This window comes from Lepidochelys kempii, chromosome 5 (assembly GCF_965140265.1).
Source record: "Lepidochelys kempii isolate rLepKem1 chromosome 5, rLepKem1.hap2, whole genome shotgun sequence".
Taxonomy (NCBI): domain Eukaryota; kingdom Metazoa; phylum Chordata; order Testudines; family Cheloniidae; genus Lepidochelys; species Lepidochelys kempii.
Window position 1 is genome coordinate 50160774 of NC_133260.1, and position 20667 is coordinate 50181440.

Here is a 20667-nt window from a genome sequence, read left to right on the forward strand (position 1 = left end):
TTTTTAATGCAGGTTTTCAGTATTGCTGCCAGTAAAAATATTGTTTTCACATTTTGTACATTGTATTTGTTCTAAATTTGAATCAAGTCAGACTCATCCATCTAATAGGATTCTTCTTCAAACTTAAATGGAAAGTGAGTAAATAAACTGGACACACTGCCATTCCAAAGTATAAACGGTGTATATAAAATAAAAATGATTTACAGTCCCGTGCACGTAATTATCTATTCAGCAAAATATACTGAAAAGTGTTTTAGCAAAAGTCTGACAACTCTAGAGGGAAACTATGTACATAATATGTTAACTCCTTTTGACTAATTCAGGTCAATTTTGAATACTGGATAGTCAAATTAACATCTGTAAAGTACATGGATTTTGTCCACATTTGTCAGTTTTACACTTTCACATCACAGGATTTTGCAGCAGTAGGTTGTGTAGAAAACTAAGAAACACATCCTCAGCTGGTATAAATTGGCATAGCTCCACTAAAGTCAGTGAAGCTACGCAGATTTACACCACTTGAAGATCTGATCCTAAATCATAAGACCATGGCAGTTCTACTTTTTATTAAAGACAGATTAAAATATAGAAGTTTTCTGCCTTCCATAACCTTATTTCTATTCAGATTTATCAGTATTGTGTGGTAAATAAAACTTCATTTTGGCACATTAAATGTTTTTAAGTTATGCTGTTTAAAACCTACTGAATGCAGTGTCCCAGGGGGCAGAAATTACCTGCATCACCAAATACAGATTTATTTCAATTTAGGTATAACCTTTTGCTTGTACAAATACATTTACAAAATATCAATAGAGTGTGAGGCATCTAGAACGAAGTTAATTGAATTACAGGTGTTAGTTGAGCCAGAGATCATTTTCTTTCAAATAAAGAGAAAGTCCTGTTCATTTCAACACTGACAGAATTTACAGCCTTCAGAACAGAGCTGAACCACAAGAGTGCACTACTGAGTAAGTACAAAAAAATATGTCTGGACATGAATTTTTTATCCTCCATTAAAAATCAGAGTGCAACATCTATATTTAAACAACTTTATTAACATAGTCAAGCAGTGATTAACATTCACATCTATTATGTCACATCATACAAATGTAAATACAAAATTACTACAGTACAATATATATTCTCTGCATGATCCAAAATATTTGGTGGCCCCAAAAACTCTTTAAAATTCAGCAGCTTATCAAAAATTAAAACCATATTCTATTTAAAATGAAGTACTATTAGCACAGAGGCAGACTTCAAGAAATATCACTCAATTTAGTACAGCTTGAGAAGTTGCAGGAGGATATGTTTGAAGGAAACATTCTAACGTGGCAGGTACAGGAAACATGAGATTTAAAGCTTTCAAGCAAAACTCATACAACCTAAGTTGTCAGCAGAAAGATCCAGTCATTTTGCTAATTCTAAACTATTTTATTCACTGCATCCAATCTTAACACGTTTATAACTGTTTAGGTATTAAGTTAGGTCATTTACAACATATCCACCTCTTTTTCCTTGTAAGATAAGGTACTATTAACATAGAAAATTTCTACAACCAAATAAACCTGATTACACAGTGTGGTCCAAACATTGCTCCCACAAAAGTCACCCAGGCTTTCCCAGTTTTGTTACTCATCCGTAGAAAGAGACTTAAGGATAAAGTACCTCAACAGTATCAACTTACAGAAAAGAGATACTACGCTGTAAGCCTTGAACTTGTTTGGAAAGTAGATTTGTTGAAAAGTACACTGTCCAACAAAGCATGGGGAATTAACCTTATTATACATCCATTTTAACTTCCCCTCGCATGAATACATTCAGATTTATAAGTATCTTTATTATTTTAGCACAATACACATTGGAAAGGCAAGCCACAATGTACTTATTACAGTTTTCATTTAGAATAACCTAAAACTGATTTAGCTCCAACAATAAGTGCAAAAAGCAAGAACCATCTATAGATAGCGTTTTTGTACTGGAGGAAGAGGTCTCATAACCTGACAGATGTAAGTCATACTGAAGAATATACATATGAAACCTACAACTAGTGTATCAAACTTGTACCCAAGATTAGGTATTGCCAATAATATGTAATGAATATGTAAGCAAACTGCTGTATGCAAACGAGTATTTACATTACTGTGTGTTAAGTGGTTTACAGCAGCAGTTTCATTATAGATCTCAATCTTTACCTAAAGCTACAGTAAAAAAAAGTAATAGTCTGTAGACCTTCCACAGTATTTTAAAGGTCCATCACCTTACAAAAAAAAAATTGAGAAGCAGTTAATGCCAAGTTATAACTTTTTTTATAATATTTGAAACAAAAAACTTCCTATGCAATGCTTAAAAGCACTATTTATGAAGTATTTTAGTTGCTGTTATGCATGGATGCAGTCTTCTCCAGGAAAGATTGTTTTGCACCTTTATCTGTTAATACATTCAATATGAATAAAATAGGTGACTGATGTGAAGCAAAATCATTTTTGTCCCATAGCAGGTTAATTTAGATTGTAAGCGTTTAAGACATATATGAAAATACATATATGAAATACATAAACTGGTATAATTACGACGTGTTTTATACATATGTTGTGAACAAAAAGGGTACAAGAGTATTCACCTGAGATAAAACTAGTCTCTGAATATTTCATGTTGGAGTAGCAATGAGTTTGTTGAGGAAAGCCACTTAAAATTTTAGAATATATATTTAATTATATTATACATATATGCAGCTTAAGTAATTTAGATCAATGCTAAAGAAAGTCTTAACAAAAATCACAGTGCGTGTCAAGATTGTTTAGTACAAAATTTATGCTACTTAAATTTTAAAAATCATAATGGCTATAAATTTTAAATCCATTCTTTTAAAAGTGATCTCTTGGGTACAACCTCTAGTAAGTAGCAATAAACTGAAACATAAGAATTAGCTTATTACAATTTTAATTATGTACAAACTGATTTAGAAAATCAAGCTTCAAAAAATTTACAAAATTGATCATTTTTGCTTACATTGCCTGAAGTCATGAAGTAGTCTATATTTTTTTTAAATGAAAAAGACAACTTGTTTTCTGAATGTATAAATGAAAAACTGTCGTACTGAACTTTACTTTAAGACTAATTTAACTGCAATTTAGAACTGCCAAAAAGGTGCATTTAAAATTTTAAATACACTTTCTGATACCAACTTAGGTTGATCAGCAGCTTTTGTTCACTGTTAGAATCCTTCAAAAAGGGAAACTCAAACAGGAAAAACAAGGCATATAAAAAACAGTAAACACTGACCTCCTGAGGTTCCTACAACAAAATATTCAAGTAGAAAATCTACATTATCACTTAGCAGCGGCTATTTCTGTAGTTTAGCACACTAACAGCACTTTATTCAGTGCATAAGGAGCAGATGAAGTAAGCCGTGCTTTTAGCATGCCAAGAGGCAGAAACACTGGAATGTAACAAAGACAAACATACAATTCTACTGGTATAAACATTCAGTCAACATTCAAAAACTGTCAAAAACTACACCACAAGAATTAAGATGCTTTATATATATATATCCCATGATGCAACAATTTGAATTACAACTGTTAATGCTGAATCAACTTTTCTTACCTCAAGTTATAACCTAAAATGTCTTCTGCAAATGCCTGTACTATTATGTATTAGGAATATGGTTTAATTTGCTTTAAAATATACCAGAGGACCTATTAAAGTACTATGATTATGGCAGTATTGTTTAATTTTGCATTGTTTTGATTATATTCCTTACTGCTATACCAAATCAGTTCACATCTGTAAACAGTCACACGTTTATAGATACAGATTTAAAATACACACAAAAGTGGATATGATGGGCTAATCTGACTGATTTTTCCTCCAGTTAATGGGGTTGCTGCAATTGTTAGAGCTGAATTTAAATAAAGTCCAAACAACACTGCACTATAAAGTAGGTTTTATATTATATACAAAATTTTAATCTGGAAAAGCTGTAGTTTTTTCCTGAAACTTGCCAAATGTTTAACCTCTACAAGAAATTAAAATACATTTGGGTCTAGGACAAGAGCCTACCTCACTACATTTTAATAGTAATATGTCAGACATATTTTTAGTCAAAGAAAACTATTACCCACTCACTTTAGAATTATTAGCCAAGAAGGAAGATTTGTAGTTTCTAACAAAGCAACTGAATTTGAAAGCAAATCACCACATGCAGTTCTGATTAAACAACATGAGTAAGTATCATGTACTAGCATTACTGAATTTAGTCAGTATATGTGAAAACTATCTTCAAGCAAGATAATCTATTATCATTTTGAAAAGCCAAAAAAGGAATGTGTAAAACTTGTTCATGCTACCATGCATTAAAAAAAAACTTCTTTAAACAGCATTTATCACACAACTCAAACTTCAGTGCAATGGCTAAATTATTCAAACATTCTTAAAGAATAGAACCATGCAAAGAAGATTAAGTTCTTACAAAACCTGTTATCCAGTATTCATTCTGCAATGCAACGGTAAGAAACTAAAACTATAAAAAGGCTGTTATGGCTTAATTTTGTTTTATAGATTAATTACACAGCACTTGAAAAATGGAAAGGTGTGGCTTCACCTCTGACCAGCAGAGTTAAAATCTCTCCATTTTCCTTTATCATCATGGGATACACTCTTTAGGTAATCTAAATTAATAAAGACTTGCACTTTCAGATGGACACAAGATCAAGTGTACCAGTTAGGTTTTCACATTCACAGTACATAAGAAAATACACATGGAAGGAAAAGTAAAGGGTTAACTTAACAAGGATTTATTCACAGGAATACACGTAAGTAGAGAAAAACAACAGAAAAGCCAAACAAATGAAATGAAGAGGATCCAAACCAACTTTCACTCTGTAGCTTTTAACTTGCACCCTTGTGCACTTAACTACGACACAAAGGGCCACCAACATGCGCCGATACAGTGTAGATACCCTGCATTACATCCATTAACTTAAACATCTCAAAGATCATGCTTTGAACAAAAAAGAAAGCATAGAAGATAATATGTTGAGTGGGAATAAACAATGAAATATAGCAATCATGTCATCAACTTCTACAATTGTCTTTACGTGCCAACTAACATTTATGCAGCCTTTAACAGGTCTTACCATGAAACTCATTTTTAGAAGTTCTGATAAAATCACTAGCAGTATATAACCATGCAGAAAGCACATCACACTGACAGCACAGAGGCAAATATTTTGCACAGCTATATCAGCTTTCCACATTGTGCCGGTTACACACAATACAATATCAATCTTATTCTTAACAGATCCTAAAGAGATATTTCAAGGCCTAATTGTAAACTACAGTACTTTATATCTATATTCTTAATAAAAATAAAAATCCACAGAATCTTTAAAAAAGGATTTTTAAATGCAGGGCTATATTAAATTGGTAAACTGCAACACAAAACTGGCGCAACGTAAGTAAAAGTATACCAATCTCACTCTATGTGATGCAAGCATGCTACTTTCCCACTAATTTAAATTACTTCTGATCACTAGGAGCCAGAATGCATGCCTGAATCTTAAACTGCATGTTAAGAATAATGCCTTACTCTTGAAATTAAATCTAATGAAGTACAACCATCAAATCATATCCACTAAAGTTTTTAATGTAAAATTAAGATGTCAATCTTTCCTTTGAAATGCCCCTCCCCCCACCCAAAAAATGAAAGGAGTGACTCATTTGGCATCTTGCAAGTTGCTTCATTTTGTTAAAGTTAAACCTTTATTATGGGGTTTCTATATTGTACACTGCAGGTGCCAGTTCCTAATACAGGTAGCAAGCTGCATTTTAACTGTACTAACTTCATTTGTGTAGTTCTTCATTAACATGCAAATACCTAGGAATCCCATCAAGCAGGATGAAATAATGAGAAAACCCTTACTTAAACAGTCAAAGGCTTTTTGTAAACCCCCACCCCCATTCTTAGGTTTCCTTTATTGTGCGCAGAATAGTTTTCCTCTTTACATATCCCTATGGTTCAATTATATGGTTCTTGTTTTGGTACAATTCCCCATAATATTCCAGAGTGTGCTGTTTTGTGAATAGATTCTCTTTTTTGCTTCTTCACATCCAGTGCAGAGTTGTAATAGGAGACAGATTTCCACCCACAAAGGCTCCAGATGTTAAAACGTTTCCCAACATCGACTTAATACAGTGACGGCAACACCTCCCTCCCGCCCCTCCCAGTAGGCTTGGGATTGTACTGTATTCCCTACTGGTTTACCCTTCCCCCCAGTAAAGGGTAACATTTTCCCTGGGTGCAGAGGCTCCCTCATAGTCTCCTAGACTGAAGGACCTGTAAAGAAAAGAAAAATAGCACAAATAAGTGTTTAGAAACAGGTTTAAATTTACTAAGCTACGCAGGGTCAAAAATAAACATTTTTGTGGTAAACAACTTCAAGTCCACTCATGTGGCAAGCTTAATTTTGAACAATTTTCACCAGCACTGATATTTTCAGAATAAAAAACTAAAAACTTATCAAATATGTAACAAATCCTACTTTAACTAAACAAACCCATTAAACTTATGTCAACATAGAACTCACTTCACATTTAACGTGGATAAAACAGTTTTCCAAAATCACAATGCAGGAATAACTAATTAATACTACAACATACAGTTTTCCCACAAGTTTACTGAAATTTAAATATTCCATAACAAAATTCAACCAAGTATGAAACTATATTTAATATACTTTGATACTGTCCACTCAATTGGAATTGGGAATCAATTCTATTTCTCAAACTACTTCTTGGAGTGCACCACATCTGGTAGTTACAAAAAATATTTTCACTTGTAAACTGATCAGATTTTCAAAGGAGTCATTTAGATGACAAATACTGAACCTCTTAATGATTTTTTAAACCACTTTTCAAATTGAAACAGCCTGTAATAGATTTGCTTCTGACTGTCCAGGAACATACTGATGGTTTGAGTCCACGAATAAAAAGATTCCGTATAGTAGCTCCACTCACTTTACACTCTTAGGTTGGAGGACCAAAATTTGCAGGACCATTTAAATAGCATTGTTAGAAGAACTGATTTCTGCTTTCATTCCACACAAAAATTAGTCACATTAAAAGAATACTGAGTTTCATCACTTTATCATGAAATGTTAAGGTTGACTATGCAATCTTAATTTTGCCCCATCATATATGTTTTACCATTCTTCGCCCCCCCCCCCACGCTCTCTACACACACCACTTGAAAGCTTATTATGTTTACTTTAAGATAAGGGATGATGTGGAGCTGTCAAGTGGCATCGTTACCATAGAAACAATGACACCAACACATTAAAATGAACACTTGGAAATATCTGCATTTGTTTCTGTTACTGTAATGACTATATTATTTGAAGACATAAAATTGGATTTCTTTCTGATCCCAAAGCATCACAAAAATCTAAAGGGTACAACAAAATTTGGTAATAAATTTGTACAGGTATCACTGAAATGTAATAGCACTGGTGTCACTTCTAGTCAACATGATCTTGTTCATCATGATTTCTGTCAAGTGAAAGTGGGTTACTATAGTCTTCATTCCCTTGGCATGTACACAGTTCTGTTCAGGGAAGCTTGTTCTGACTACAGATATTTGATTGTGCAGTGACCTCTACAAGTACAGGCACAAATAAGGTCTTACAGAAGCTCAGTTACCATTGGACCGTTGAAGAATACAGGAAGCAGTTCATCATCCACATTTTTCCATGCATGCCATAATGATGGCCCAACATCTGATTTATCTATGTGAAAAGACCTTCAATTCTGTTTGCTAAGCTGCTTTTTTGACGGGCTCTTCAAAACTGTCCTCACATGGTGGGAAGTTAGCCAGGGACTTCTTTGATGATTAGAAAGGGACAACTAATTCAGGTTTCTGTGAGTTTCCTTTTCTCTCTCGCTCTCATCATCCAGCACTGCTACAACTTCCTTGGTGCAGAAATTGCACCACACTTCCCCAGTCTGTCAAAAGCTCTGAAGCTCCCTTTGTTTTGAATATATTAAACAGATTTTTCTGCCCCAATACAAAATAGGGATGGAACAGAGTCACCTCCTGTTACTTTCTACTGTGCATGCATTATGTTACGGAAGTCAGAAATGAGTGTGTCACAAATACACACAGGTATGAAGCAATACTTGTCAGTTGTGCTGGTAATGGTGCCTGTTTCAATCTACATTACCTGGGTTTTCCAATTTTGGAAAGCAGTGAACAGCAAGGGCCAAAACATCTGTATCTGGTGACCTAATCACTATGTTACCTTTGACACAAAGACCCAAAAGCCATACTGGCACATATAGCATGCAGAAGCATCCTTGCGTCCACTTCCTCTTCAATGCTGTACATTTCTTGAACTTCAACATCTCTGTTGGTGATGGATTTTACTACTTCACTGAAAAAGACTCCAGCAAGAAGGAGCTTTTGTGCTGGGTGTGCTCCCACGCTTAAGTGGACTTTGAACCATATACTCACGGAAAAATTTAACAAGTGCCTGCTTGTTGGATGTTACATTTAGAAACTTTTTTCCATGGAGGCACAGGACATCCCCTCATAGATCCTGCCTGGCGCTGTTTTTCTGCAGTTTGTACAGAGTTACTGTTGTCATACATGTCAAAAGACTTCGATTACAGAATTAGCCTTGTCAAATCCTTTTAAGATCTGCTTCAAATACTCAGCCAATTCATCGAATGTTTGGAATTTGTCTCCAGCCATCATTTGTATGACGTCTGAGGTACACAGTGGTTTCTTCTTTGCATGCTCTTAGCTCAGGTTGGTCTGTTCTTCTCATTGTTCCATCAACAGAGAAGATGGACTCAGGCACAGGTCTAAGAACAAGTGCCACTGACATCTCTGTATCGTGCTAAGCTCAGGGCTCTGCAGAAAACAATTTCTGGAGCGAGAGCTACTGTGATTGTCCTTCCCTTGCCCAGACTTAAATCTGGTCTTCCTGGCCATGTCAGCAAATGTTTTAATGCCAGACTTCTTGACGGGGCTGAAGAAGCTATGTGTCCCATCAGAATCAAGTGCACCTCTTACAAATCTCTCCATTTGTTCTTCACCGACATGTGCTCCTTTCAATAAAGACTCTTGTAAATCTGATGTAACATGCAATTCAGTAGATATAATAATAAGCACATCTGGATGTGATTTTGTTGTTGATGACATGGTTGGTAAGAGCTGTAACATGCTTTTCATTCCCCTTCAGTTTAGCAGCAAGGACTTGTTTGTGGACTTCATCTTCACTACTTCTTGTTAGGCCACTTCTTTCATAGTTTTTACATATTCACTCAGGGCATGTCTTGTGAGGATCCACCTGACAAGTGCTGGCTTTTTTCTCGTCAGTCCTACGATCCCACTGCTTCCCTTTGAGTCCTTGATGACAGTTTTCTCTCTTTCCAGGTCACTCCAAATTCCATTGAAAGAATCTGGAATCTGATGAACAGCAAATTCCCCAGATTCAAAGGCACTGGGTACTTCTTCAGGGAGATTTAACATGTCAAGAATGTTGACCGGTATTTACCCGGCATACACTGTTCCCTCTAAGCTGTGTGCGTGTGCACACAGATCCTAAACACCGTGCGCACAAAAGTTTGCACAGAAGAAATTTTTTGCACACACGGCCTGTCAAAAATTAGAGGGAACATTGCTGGCATAGCTGAACCTATTTGCAGTAAAGTAGTATGAAAACTTGGCACACAGTGTCAGTGAAGCTTCCAGTCACCCCCTCGCTCTGCATTTGGCAGTAGTATCTGCATAACCTGGAGAAACTGATTACAGAACTTGAATGCAGGAGACTGGGCATACCTCCATCTCTGAAATTCTTCCAGTTGTGGAGCATATACTTAGAGCCTTGTTTGAATACAAATATATACCCGCGGATGCGGATATCCGTGGAACTGCAGGGCTCCCCCAGGAACTGCAGCAGCAAAAGAAGCAGAACATGCCGCTGCCACCCCTGGAGCCAGCGCCCTGTACTGGCGGCACCGACCCAGCCCTGCCAAGTGGGGCGGGCACCAAACTCACCAGCTGCCGCCCTTGGTAGCACTCTTGTTTTCAAGCAGCGCGCATGCCCCCAGACAGCTGCATGGAAGGGACGGGCAGGGGGTGGGGGTGCATTTCAGCCGCACTGGAGGAGCGGCGGTCCAACATTTTTGTGCCTTTTGCCACTGCGGTTCCAGGAAGAGCCCTATGGTTCCATGGATACCGATTTATAGCCACAGCTATACATTTGTATCTGCGCAGGGCTCTACACATACTAAGTTACAGCATCATCAGACTATTTAATGACGTGTTTTAAGGACTCAGTTGGCACTTAATCCACTGTTACCAGTGTGCAACCTTCAGTGACAGATTGAAAATATAGAAAAATATTACAATTTAAAATTGCTGACCAAATCAATCACTTGTGACGTACTTTGATAATTAAGAATATGCAATGTGAAAATATTTCATGTTCGTATTTTGGAAAATGATATTTGTCATTTTTGCCACATGCTAAATAGCTTCATTTCTGGGGGGGGGAATACTTGCCCATGCAAAATCAATACAAATCTTTTAATGCATGGTCATTTGGAACCTCTGATCAGTAAACACCACTTTAAGATGCTGAAATTAACTTAAACAGTAAAAAGTGTAGTCAGTCTAGTTGCAGTGTCTCTGGAACTGTGCAAAAAATGACATTTTCGGTACTGTTGTTTCACCTCGCTTAGAGCAGTGGTTCTCAGACTTTTGTACTGGTGACCCCTTACAGATAGCAAGCCCCTGAGTGTGACACCCCCCCCCCTTATAAATTAAAAACACCATTATAAATGCTGGAGGCAAAGCAGGGTTTAGGGTGGAGGCTTATAGCTTGTAACCCGCCATGTAATAACCTCGCAACCCCTTGAGGGGTCCCAACCCCCAGTTTGAGAACTTGAGAACTGTCTTAGAGGCTTATGGCTCCACATCATCTCTCATCTAAATGTACATAAAGTAAGATTTCAAATTTTCTATGATGTGGGTGTGTGCAGGGTGCCTACATTAAACTCCAAAAATATCGCCCTCTAGCAGACCTTGTTCTACAGTCATCTATTAAAGCTGAAATTCCCCTTTATTATGCACACACACACGCACTTCCAGATCAGTCCTGGTAAAGTATCTATTCATACACACAGGTACATGCAGTCTACCCCGGGGGGATTCTGCACCAAAAAAAATTAAAAATCTGCAAAACTATGCAAATTTTGTCAAAATAATGCAATATAATCACACCAGTTTCAATTGTTTTGGTAAATTATTTAAACTACAATATTGAAAAGAGTCACAACAACTTCAGCATTTCCTAAACACATGAAGGTTAAATTACAAAACACTTGGTAACTAATACCCTGCATTCTAGTTATAACCCTGGATTTTCATTTAAATTACATTACAGAACACCAAATGGGGGGAGGCAGGAGAGTAGAATGTCATTTTAAATTGCTCAGACTTTCACACATGAAAGTCATATAGTTTTGCTAATCATTGTCCTGGACCTTGCTAGGTACTTTGTGAAATGCTTGGTTTGATTGTCCTGACATTTTATTGACTGCTTAGTAAATGTTTTATTTGCCCTCAGTCTTTTTTTTTTTTTAAATAGATAAGTAAAATAAATCCTGAGCTGTAATCTAACCCCATGGTGCCACTTTGGCACAGGAAAAAAGTGAGAAAAGCACATAGATCTTCCTAGCTAATTCCCTTACTGTCATTTATAAGGCTTTACATCACTCTGGCAATGTAGGGGCCTTAAAACATTTACAGGTTTTATGTTCCTGGGGGAATTAACTGAGAATGGGAACAGTTAACTAACTATAGGAACATTAACAATGTTACTATGCAGTCAGGCTGCTACATTTCTGCCTCAGGGAATGAGCTCAATTAACCATCAACAGCAACATTAACAAAATGTGGGGAAGACGGGGGTTTCAAAAGCTATTTTTTTTTTAATTTAAAAACAAATTATTTTCAGTAACACGATACTAATATTTAACTAAGTGTTTTTCCGATTCTCAAGAAGTTATGGACATATTACTAGGCAGGCAGGCAAAGTTTCTGCCTCAGAGAATGATATCAATTAATTAGCAGGCAGGCTCCTACATTTCTGCCTCAGGGACAGTACCTTCCTTGTGCATAATAAAAAGACCTACCCCCCTGGCATGCCTGGTGAGCCGCAGAAGCAAACGAGAGGGACACATAGTCTCTCCAGCTTGTTGGCCAACCCTGCCCCGATGGTGATCAAATGTCTCCCCTGCAGGCATGCACGCCCAGCCCCTTTCCCCCTGCAGTGATTTGCCTCTCTGAGGCTACTCCAGGCACACTGGAACAGATGCGCTGCACACAGAAATATGCGGACCATATGAATTCTGTGCCGCCATCCCATTGGAACATTGTGAAATTCTTTTAAAAACACTCATAATCCTGCCAAACACAATCCAATTATCAAAAAAGAAGAGCACATTTTCTCCATGTCATAAATATAACTGTCATATTTCAAGTTTCCGTCAGCTTCTCTTGTTCAAAAAATATGGTTGAAAACATTCCTCCCCGCCACTGATCCCATGCTTAAAAACAGCTTTTTGATAAAGGCTTAAGGAAAAGAACATTTTGCCCCAAATGAAAGCAAGCATAATAAATTTCATCAAAAAGTAAAACTAAAAAATTTCAAAGCAACTGAGCGTGACCTTTTACTACAGGTGCCACATATAATATTCATGTACAGTATTATAGCATGCATTAAAAGAAGGATGGTGCAAGAGCCAAATGAATAGGAACAAATATAGCCTATACAGTGACTGTTTAAGAAACACACTTCTTGTAATACAAAATGGACTTACAAGTTAACTTCATAAAACTTGAATTTATTTTTGTACTTACCCCTAATTATGGGACTGCAGCTTGAATACATGAGGTTAAACTCCATAGTAAGCTGCAAGGCGCTCTTTTAAGGGAAGAGGAAACTGGTCAGAGAAACGCCTCCAATTTTCATCCCCAACTTGATTTTTAAATCCATGAAGGATCTGCAGGTAGGTTAAAAAAAATTACATTTTTAGCTCTGATTATTCTGAATCTTCAGTGTAACAGTCTGGAACACTTGCAGTCAGTTGCTCATCAACTACATATCATGCAGAAAACAGCACCAAACTTTGCTAAGACTTTTGTGCCAAGAAGTGTTGGCCTCAGCCTATCTCACTCAAATTCTCCAGATAAAACTTCCATAGCACTGAGAAATAATTTTAGTGATCACTCTTAGTTCTAAATGAAAAACTGAACTAAGGAGCAGTTTTTATGAAGTGTAATTAGTGAAACATTTGCTATACCTAAAAAAGGGGTTAATCTAAAAAATATTACAATTAGTGAGGGTCATTCCAGGCAAATGTTCTAAAATACAAATTTTAAATTCTGCCAATATACTTCATACTTTATTTCCTTTAAAAATGGATTAAGGAAGTAAACTAGAACTACAACCCAACCTAGTGTTTGGCAAGGTTTAAATGCCTATCTGGCAATTCCTGGAGTAAGAACAAAGAAAGACCCAAATTGGGGATTTGCATCTCATTGAAACCTCTCATTTCTATCCCCAGGAGATGGTTACAATCGGAACAGAATGGACCCTAACATTCAGAGGATACCAAGTCCCTTCATCCAAATATAACAACTGAATAGAGGCTTTAAATCAAAAGGGTTAGGATTTTAAATGCCTCTACTGGTATTCCTCTAACATAATAAATAAATGGGAAACAGAAAATATTTAGTTCTTTCAAAGTCAAATTTTAGAGCTTTATTGTCTAGAGCATTCCAGAGGTACTCAGCTATTGCAAAAGAAAAGAAAAAATGAGTTCTATATTAAGTAAGGGGAATCCAAAAGGAAACTTTGGAAAGAAAATAATTTTAAGGACTCTCTTCCTATCACCATGAAAGATTTAGCAGCACGTAAGTGTCAAAAGACCAGAAACATAGACTCACTGAACCCTCCTTGCAGAAATTATAAGAAGGAAAGGCTTTAAAATATTTAGAAAACGCTTAAAAGGGTTTAGAAAAAAAACTCAGTCTTGGTCTGCAGTACCAATGTATGTCAGTATAACCACCTGAGCAACGTGGTTTACTGACCTAACCCCTGGAGTAGACAGAAGGGTTTCTCCCATAATAGGTAGTGTCTTCACTATGCACTACTGGTGCAGCTCTGCTGCCTTACATGTAGACAAGCCCTAAGGGACACTAAACTGGAGGACATAAAGGAAGCCTGGCTTGGAAACTCTTCCTCAGGCACAGCAGCTAGTTCAGAAGCACCAGAGGGTGCCTCAAACTAGGTAAAGGCTGAGACCAAAGGGACCTAAACTGAAACCAGAAATTGACACTAAAAAGTCACTGCTTCTCTCTCTGAAATAGAATTTTTGCAAGCTATTCCACATTCCTCCTTCCTACACAGGTGACTGATCAATCAACTAGAAGATTGGCAACAAGACTCCAGAGTTCCCAGTGGAGACATCCCTAGAGCAACATAATTAACGTAACCCCAGCTTGCCAGAAAAAGAATTTCAGCTGAAGGTACTTGTAGGTAAAGGTTCAAATCACTAGACACAAAATCAACTAACTCCACCGTGGCTTTCATAGTTCAGACTCTGACATGTTCCAAGAGGCATCAGCAAATTTTGGATGGTACCATATGGACATCACTGGAAATATTCAATGGTTATCTGCAATCATTTTAAATCAAAACAAAAAGTGACAGATTCTTCTCCCCAGGCTGGTATGAGAAGATTTTCTGGTATGAGAAGATTTCCCTCTGTCCTCCATGAGGGCTCCGGGGTTTATCCCATCTTTAGAAGCGAATTTGAAACTAGTTTGGAAAAAGACCAAAAAAAGTGGTACAGTCTGAAAAGTATCCTCTATCTACCCTGCTTTCTGGAAGCGATGCTTCAGATTGCTTTGTCTAGGTTCTCTGAAGACAAAGTGTCCTTGGGGGGGAAATAGGTAGGATACCCTTTTTTGCCTTCAAGTGAGATAAACTGTGGTCCTACTACATTTTTGGTAAGGAAAGCAGAAGACATGGTCATAACTGAAGTGTACAGGAAATCCAATTAATCCCAAACTCTTGCTCATGGAACCTCTGGATCCATTTTTCCAGATGTGCCACCCAGGAACTTAAAGTCTTGGTGCAGCAGGTCCAGAGATACAATGGTTGAGATACACTTGATCACCAGCTCATATCTGTATAAGGAATTGGTTAAAAGGGAGACTACAGAAGATGATACTGAAAGGTGAACTGTCAGGCTGGAGGGAGGTTACCAGTGGAGTTCCTCGGGGATCAGTTTTGGGACCAATCTTATTTAATCTTTTTATTACTGACCTTGGCACAAAAAGTGGGAGTGTGCTAATAAAGTCTGCGGATGAGACAAAGCTAGGAGGTATTGCCAATTTAGAGAGAGACCGGGATATCATACAGGAAGATCTGGATGACCTTGTAAACTGGAGTAATAGTAATAGGATGAAATTTGATAGCGAGACGTGTAAGGTTATGCATTTAGGGATTAATAAGAATTTTAGTTATAAGCTGGGGACGCATCAATTAGAAGTAACGGAGGAGGAGAAGGACCTTGGAGTATTGGTTGATCAGAGGATGACTATGAGCCGCCAATGTGATATGGCCGTGAAAAAAGCTAATGCGGTCTTGGGATGCATCAGGCGAGGTATTTCCAGTAGAGATAAGGAGGTTTTAGTACCGTTATACAAGGCACTAGTCAGACCTCATCTGAAATACTGTGTGCAGTTCTGGTCTCCCATGTTTAAGAAGGATGAATTCAAACTGGAACAGGTACAGAGAAGGGCTACTAGGATGATCCCAGGAATGGAAAACCTGTCTTATGAAAGGAGACTCAAGGAGCTTGGCTTGTTTAGCCTAACCAAAAGAAGGTTGAGGGGAAATATGACTGCTCTCTATAAATATATCAGAGGGATAAATACTGGAGAGGGAGAGGAGAGAAATTATTTAAGATCAGTAGCAATGTAGACACAAGAACAAGTGGTTATAAACTGGCCATTGGGAAGTTTAGACCTGAAATTAGACGAAGGTTTCTAACCATCAGAGGAGTGAAGTTTTGGAATAGCCTTCCAAGGGAAGCAGTGGGGGCAAAAGACCTATCTGGCTTCAAGATTAAACCATATAAGTTTATGGAGGAGATGGTATGATGGGATAACATGATTGTGGCAATTAACTGATCTTTAACTATTCATGGGCCCAATGGCCTGTGATGGGATGTTAGATGGGGTGGGATCTCAGTTACTACAGAGAATTCTTTCCTGGGTATCTGGCTGGTGAATCTTGACCATATGCTCAGGGTTCAGCTGATCGCCATATTCAGGGTTAGGAAGGAATTTTCCTCCAGCGCAGATTGGAAGAGACCCTGGAGGTTTTTCACCTTCCTCTGTAGCATAGGGCACGGTTCACTTGCTGGAGGATTCTCTGCTCCTTGAAGTCTTTAAACCATGATTTGAAGACTTCAATAGCTCAGACATAGGTGAGAGGTTTATTGTAGGAGTGGGTGGGTGAGATTCTGTGGCCTGCATTGTGCAGGAGGTCAGACTAGATGATCATAGTGGTCCCTTCTGACCTTGATATCTATGAATCTGCTCTTAGAGAGATTCCAACTTCACAGAATTTTTTCTTTGGTGGGAGGTACTTTCCTCGCTACTCAACAATGAATGCAACAAAACACTTCAAGTCCTTAGCTGAAACTCCTAACATGAAAAAGACTCTATAGGGTACACAAAGTCTATTAATAGCTTTGAGAAGGATTAGTATGCTCAGGGTAAGCCTTAGTTATTTATTTCAGATCTCTATACAGGGAAAACATCTTTTCTCCCCCTTCCCACTCCTGGAAGGAAAGAGATGTTCTCTCAGAAGAGTTCTAAAAATCCTAGCAATCTTAAGTAAAAGGAAGTTGGGTCATCTGATATCAAGGGCATGGTTCAAAGGACAATGGGATGGGGGGGTGCGGAAATCAGACATTGGAATCTTCAGAGAAGTCCTATTCTTCATAATCCCCACCAGCACCCCGAAGTGACTGGGCAAGGAGAACTTTGATCTCATATGAAAATAGTTGTGTCTTCATATGGTGCCAAGACCTATTCTACTGGAATGAGGTACCTAATAGGAAGGCCTGCCAACTTAAGAATATTATTGCCCACTTTCTGGAGAGGTGGCAATAGATGGAGTGGAACAAGCACCAAGGGGAATTCCTGGATGCATTGGAAGATAGTAATGTTTTTGTGTCAGAGGGCCAACCCCTGCTGTATCTGGCTTGAGTGTATCAGGCTCGAGTGTATCAGGCTCTCTATCAAGAGCTTGAGGGAAGAGAACAAGACCTCACTGCTGCTGTGAGTTAAGTTCCTGCTGAACAGATGGAGGAAGCTCTTCCCTCATGCTGAGGAGAAGCTGTCCCAGGCAGAGACCTTGAAACTGCCCTAGGCAACCAACTCAAGATGTGGCTCAGACTTTTCCCTATGGTTGAAATTCTCCTCTTGTCAGTATTCAAGTGGCAACAGTAGGTGAGGGTGTGTATCTGGAGCTTTGGGTTCCTTAATGGGGCTCAGATAGATCAGGTCCTGGGTAGAAGACAAGCAATTTTTTTGACTTGGTCACGAGGCTGAAATTCCAGTTTCTGTTCAATTTACATCTACGTTGTCTGAAGGAAAAACACCAAGATTAGTCCATCATCCGAGTAAAGTATGACAACTATACCCTCCTTTAGGAGGGCTGCCACTACTGCCATCCACGTTTGTGAAGAAACAGAGAGATTATAAAACAGATGGGAGGGCACAACACTGCAAAGGAGTTGAGGGAGTAGCATTATATCTATTTAGGAAATCAATAAAAAAACAAAAACTTGTTTCATGGGTATCTGCTTGACAGATTTTAATCAAAGCAATTGGACGCAGAGAGCTGAAGAAATGACAAATATTTAAGACAGTCCTTGACAGACCCACAGACAGTAGAATAAAGTGTTTTCTTATGCCTTTTTCTTTTATCCTTTATAGACTTAAAGAAACAGGCACCTGCTTTTGTGATTCACTCCAAGTTGCAAAAGTTTGATTTTCATGTCTCTTAGGAAAAAAAAATCAGACCTAACAACAAAAAACACAATTTGATAGGCTTTTCTACCTAACCCTAACATGACATGCAACTAACTCAAGGCATTTTAGATTGCATTACCAGGAAATGCAGAAGTTAACTGTTTGATGCTGAAAAATTAAATGCAAACAAAAACAAATTTGTTAATCTCTGAATCCCACTTTTCACAGGACAATTGCACTGCAGCTGACAAACTCTTTTAAAGTGGCCAAAAAGTATTGTTAAAGAACGCTTGTAAGACTTTTCAACATCACCAAAGACAAGATTATCTTCTATAAACAAGATGATTTTAAGTCAGGTTAAGTAAAGTTAACACAAAAACTGGAAACTTTTTTCCGTCCCTCTAACCATACAAAAAAAAGTTGTATATTTTTTAGGCAAAAATCTCATTTTCTGTATTTAAAAATGGTTTTTAATTGAAGTTTAAAAGTTTGATAGTTTATTGTATTATAAAAATATTGGTTCTTCCATACATAGCCAAATTCTATTGGGCATGACCTTTAAAGCATCTTTAAAGCTTGCTCTGCCCCCTGAGTAAACAAACTTTCAACACTGCTAAAATTGCAAATCTGAAATATTTACAAGTGTACAGTATATTTTTAAAAATCTATTCACAAGTTTTTGCTTTGATGAGGTTTGATGTAAAATCCAAACTCATACATTAGGACTCCCACATTGGGACTCGGTAATTTTCTTTTTTCTCCATGAACACAATAAACCAAAGTAAAAAGGTATGGGGAACAGGGAAAGTAGTAGAGAGAGTCAGAAGAGAAGTGAAGGAGCCATAAAAGGTAGGCTTTACATTTTCTATTAAATTAGAAACATTACCTTACAGAACATGTCTCGGAGATCATCTTTTGGACTAATCCACGATGCAACAGCATCACAAAAAAATATAAAGTCCTGTAAGATTAAACATTACATAGGTTAGAAACTCCATATTTGCATCATTTTAATTCATAAATTAAGGAAATCAATATGACACACTGATTTCTTAATTTGTAAGTGTTGCCGGAATCTCAACTTCAATCCACACATGTTTCTATTATATTTTAGATTTACTTTTAAGTGAGTTTAGTATTTGCATAAGGTGAAGTACGAAAGCCCTTAAGATTGAATGCCTCTACCTGGTAAATTTTTCCCAGACACATTTGCCCAACTAAATGCACTGCACTGGAAAGAACCAAAGAGCAGGGAAATCTTTCAGAGAAAAGAAACTACTGCAAACTTACAGCTATAATACATCTCCCCCTGCTCAAAACACATTCCCTCCTCCCCCCCCCCCCCCCCAAGGCTGCAGTACTCCTCTCAGCAGGGCTGGGATAAAGTCAATACAGCCCAAATGAAGTTTTTCTAACTTAGTGTCATAATCCATAATCTATTCCCCCAAAAATCCTGCATCCTGGGTTCATCGGCTCTGATGGGTTATTCCTCTGCCCAACCATTAAACCATACTCCCTTTCATATTAAGTTAAAAATATACACATCTGACATTTCAGGAACATAGGAAGACTACTATATAAATGTTAAATAAAGAAAACTCCTTTTCTTTCCTTCTCTATTTTTTCCGTTTCACCTCTTTTGAAGCTGTATGTTAACATGAGTCTTCAAAAAATCACAATTAATGAAAGCACAATGGGGGCAAGAGCGATGGAAATATTATGTAGAAAATAAGGCAAAAGTGGAATGAAGTGAAGGAGCCAAAATCCACAGCCAGGCAACTTAGTAAATTTCTATATCACGCCTCAAATTCCAGATCACTATAGTTATATGGGTAGATAACTACCAGCTCCATTTAGAATACATAGGGTAAATCAATGTCAGTATAGATAAAAGACACAGTGAAATATTAGCATTTTAAAAGTTTAACAATAAAATTTGTCTTTTCTTAGCTTTTTCTTCCAGCTGCTTGTAACAATATTCTCCCAAGTGCCCTTCCCCTTCAATCCCCAAAATTTTGCTTCATTGGACTTTAGATTCCATCCAGCTCACATGACTAACAGGCTACAATTACAGCATCCAATGTTTTCAAGTTTCCACATTTTTATATTTAATTTACTGTATACCCAACCTTCTATCAGATTTAATGACTAAATGACTAAAACAGATCTCTTTATAAATCTTCTGTAGCAAAAAAGTTAAGTAGGTTTTCTTTCAGAAATGGTTTATGACTAAGGCTACGATTTTATCGTGGATATTTTTAGTAAAAAAGTCAGAGGCAGGTCATGGGCAATAAACAAAAAAATCAAGGAACCTGTGACCTGTCCCTGACTGTTACTAAAAACATCCATGACAAAATAGGGAGGGAGGAAGGTCCAGCACCCTGCTGCCACGCCCCCACCCCACAGCAGCTGGGAGCTGCAGGGACCCCATTGTTCAGTGGCTGAGCAGCTCCGGAGCTGCAGGGATGTGGAGTTGCTTTGACCAAAATTTTTCAATTTGTTCTACCAAAAAAGTAATAATGATATTCATGTAGTAAATG

The 20667-nt window shown here is 37.5% G+C and overlaps 1 protein-coding gene and 1 long non-coding RNA gene across 6 annotated transcripts in view; one reads left to right on the forward strand and one right to left on the reverse strand.

Annotated features, from left to right (window-relative positions):
• LOC140911383 (uncharacterized) overlaps positions 1-20667 on the forward strand; it is a 43835-nt gene that overhangs the window by 13530 nt on the left and 9638 nt on the right. The gene's annotated exons all lie outside the window — the stretch shown is intronic.
• TNPO1 (transportin 1) overlaps positions 1036-20667 on the reverse strand; it is a 166724-nt gene continuing 147092 nt past the window's right edge. For all 5 annotated transcript variants that reach the window (XM_073344303.1, XM_073344299.1, XM_073344302.1 and 2 more), the window contains 3 exons: positions 19014-19088; positions 12932-13074; positions 1036-6340 (listed from right to left, as the gene is read on the reverse strand). In XM_073344303.1, the coding sequence (XP_073200404.1) occupies positions 12967-13074; positions 19014-19088 (183 nt within the window). In that variant the 3' untranslated portion in view covers positions 1036-6340; positions 12932-12966. The remainder of the gene's footprint in view (positions 6341-12931; positions 13075-19013; positions 19089-20667) is intronic.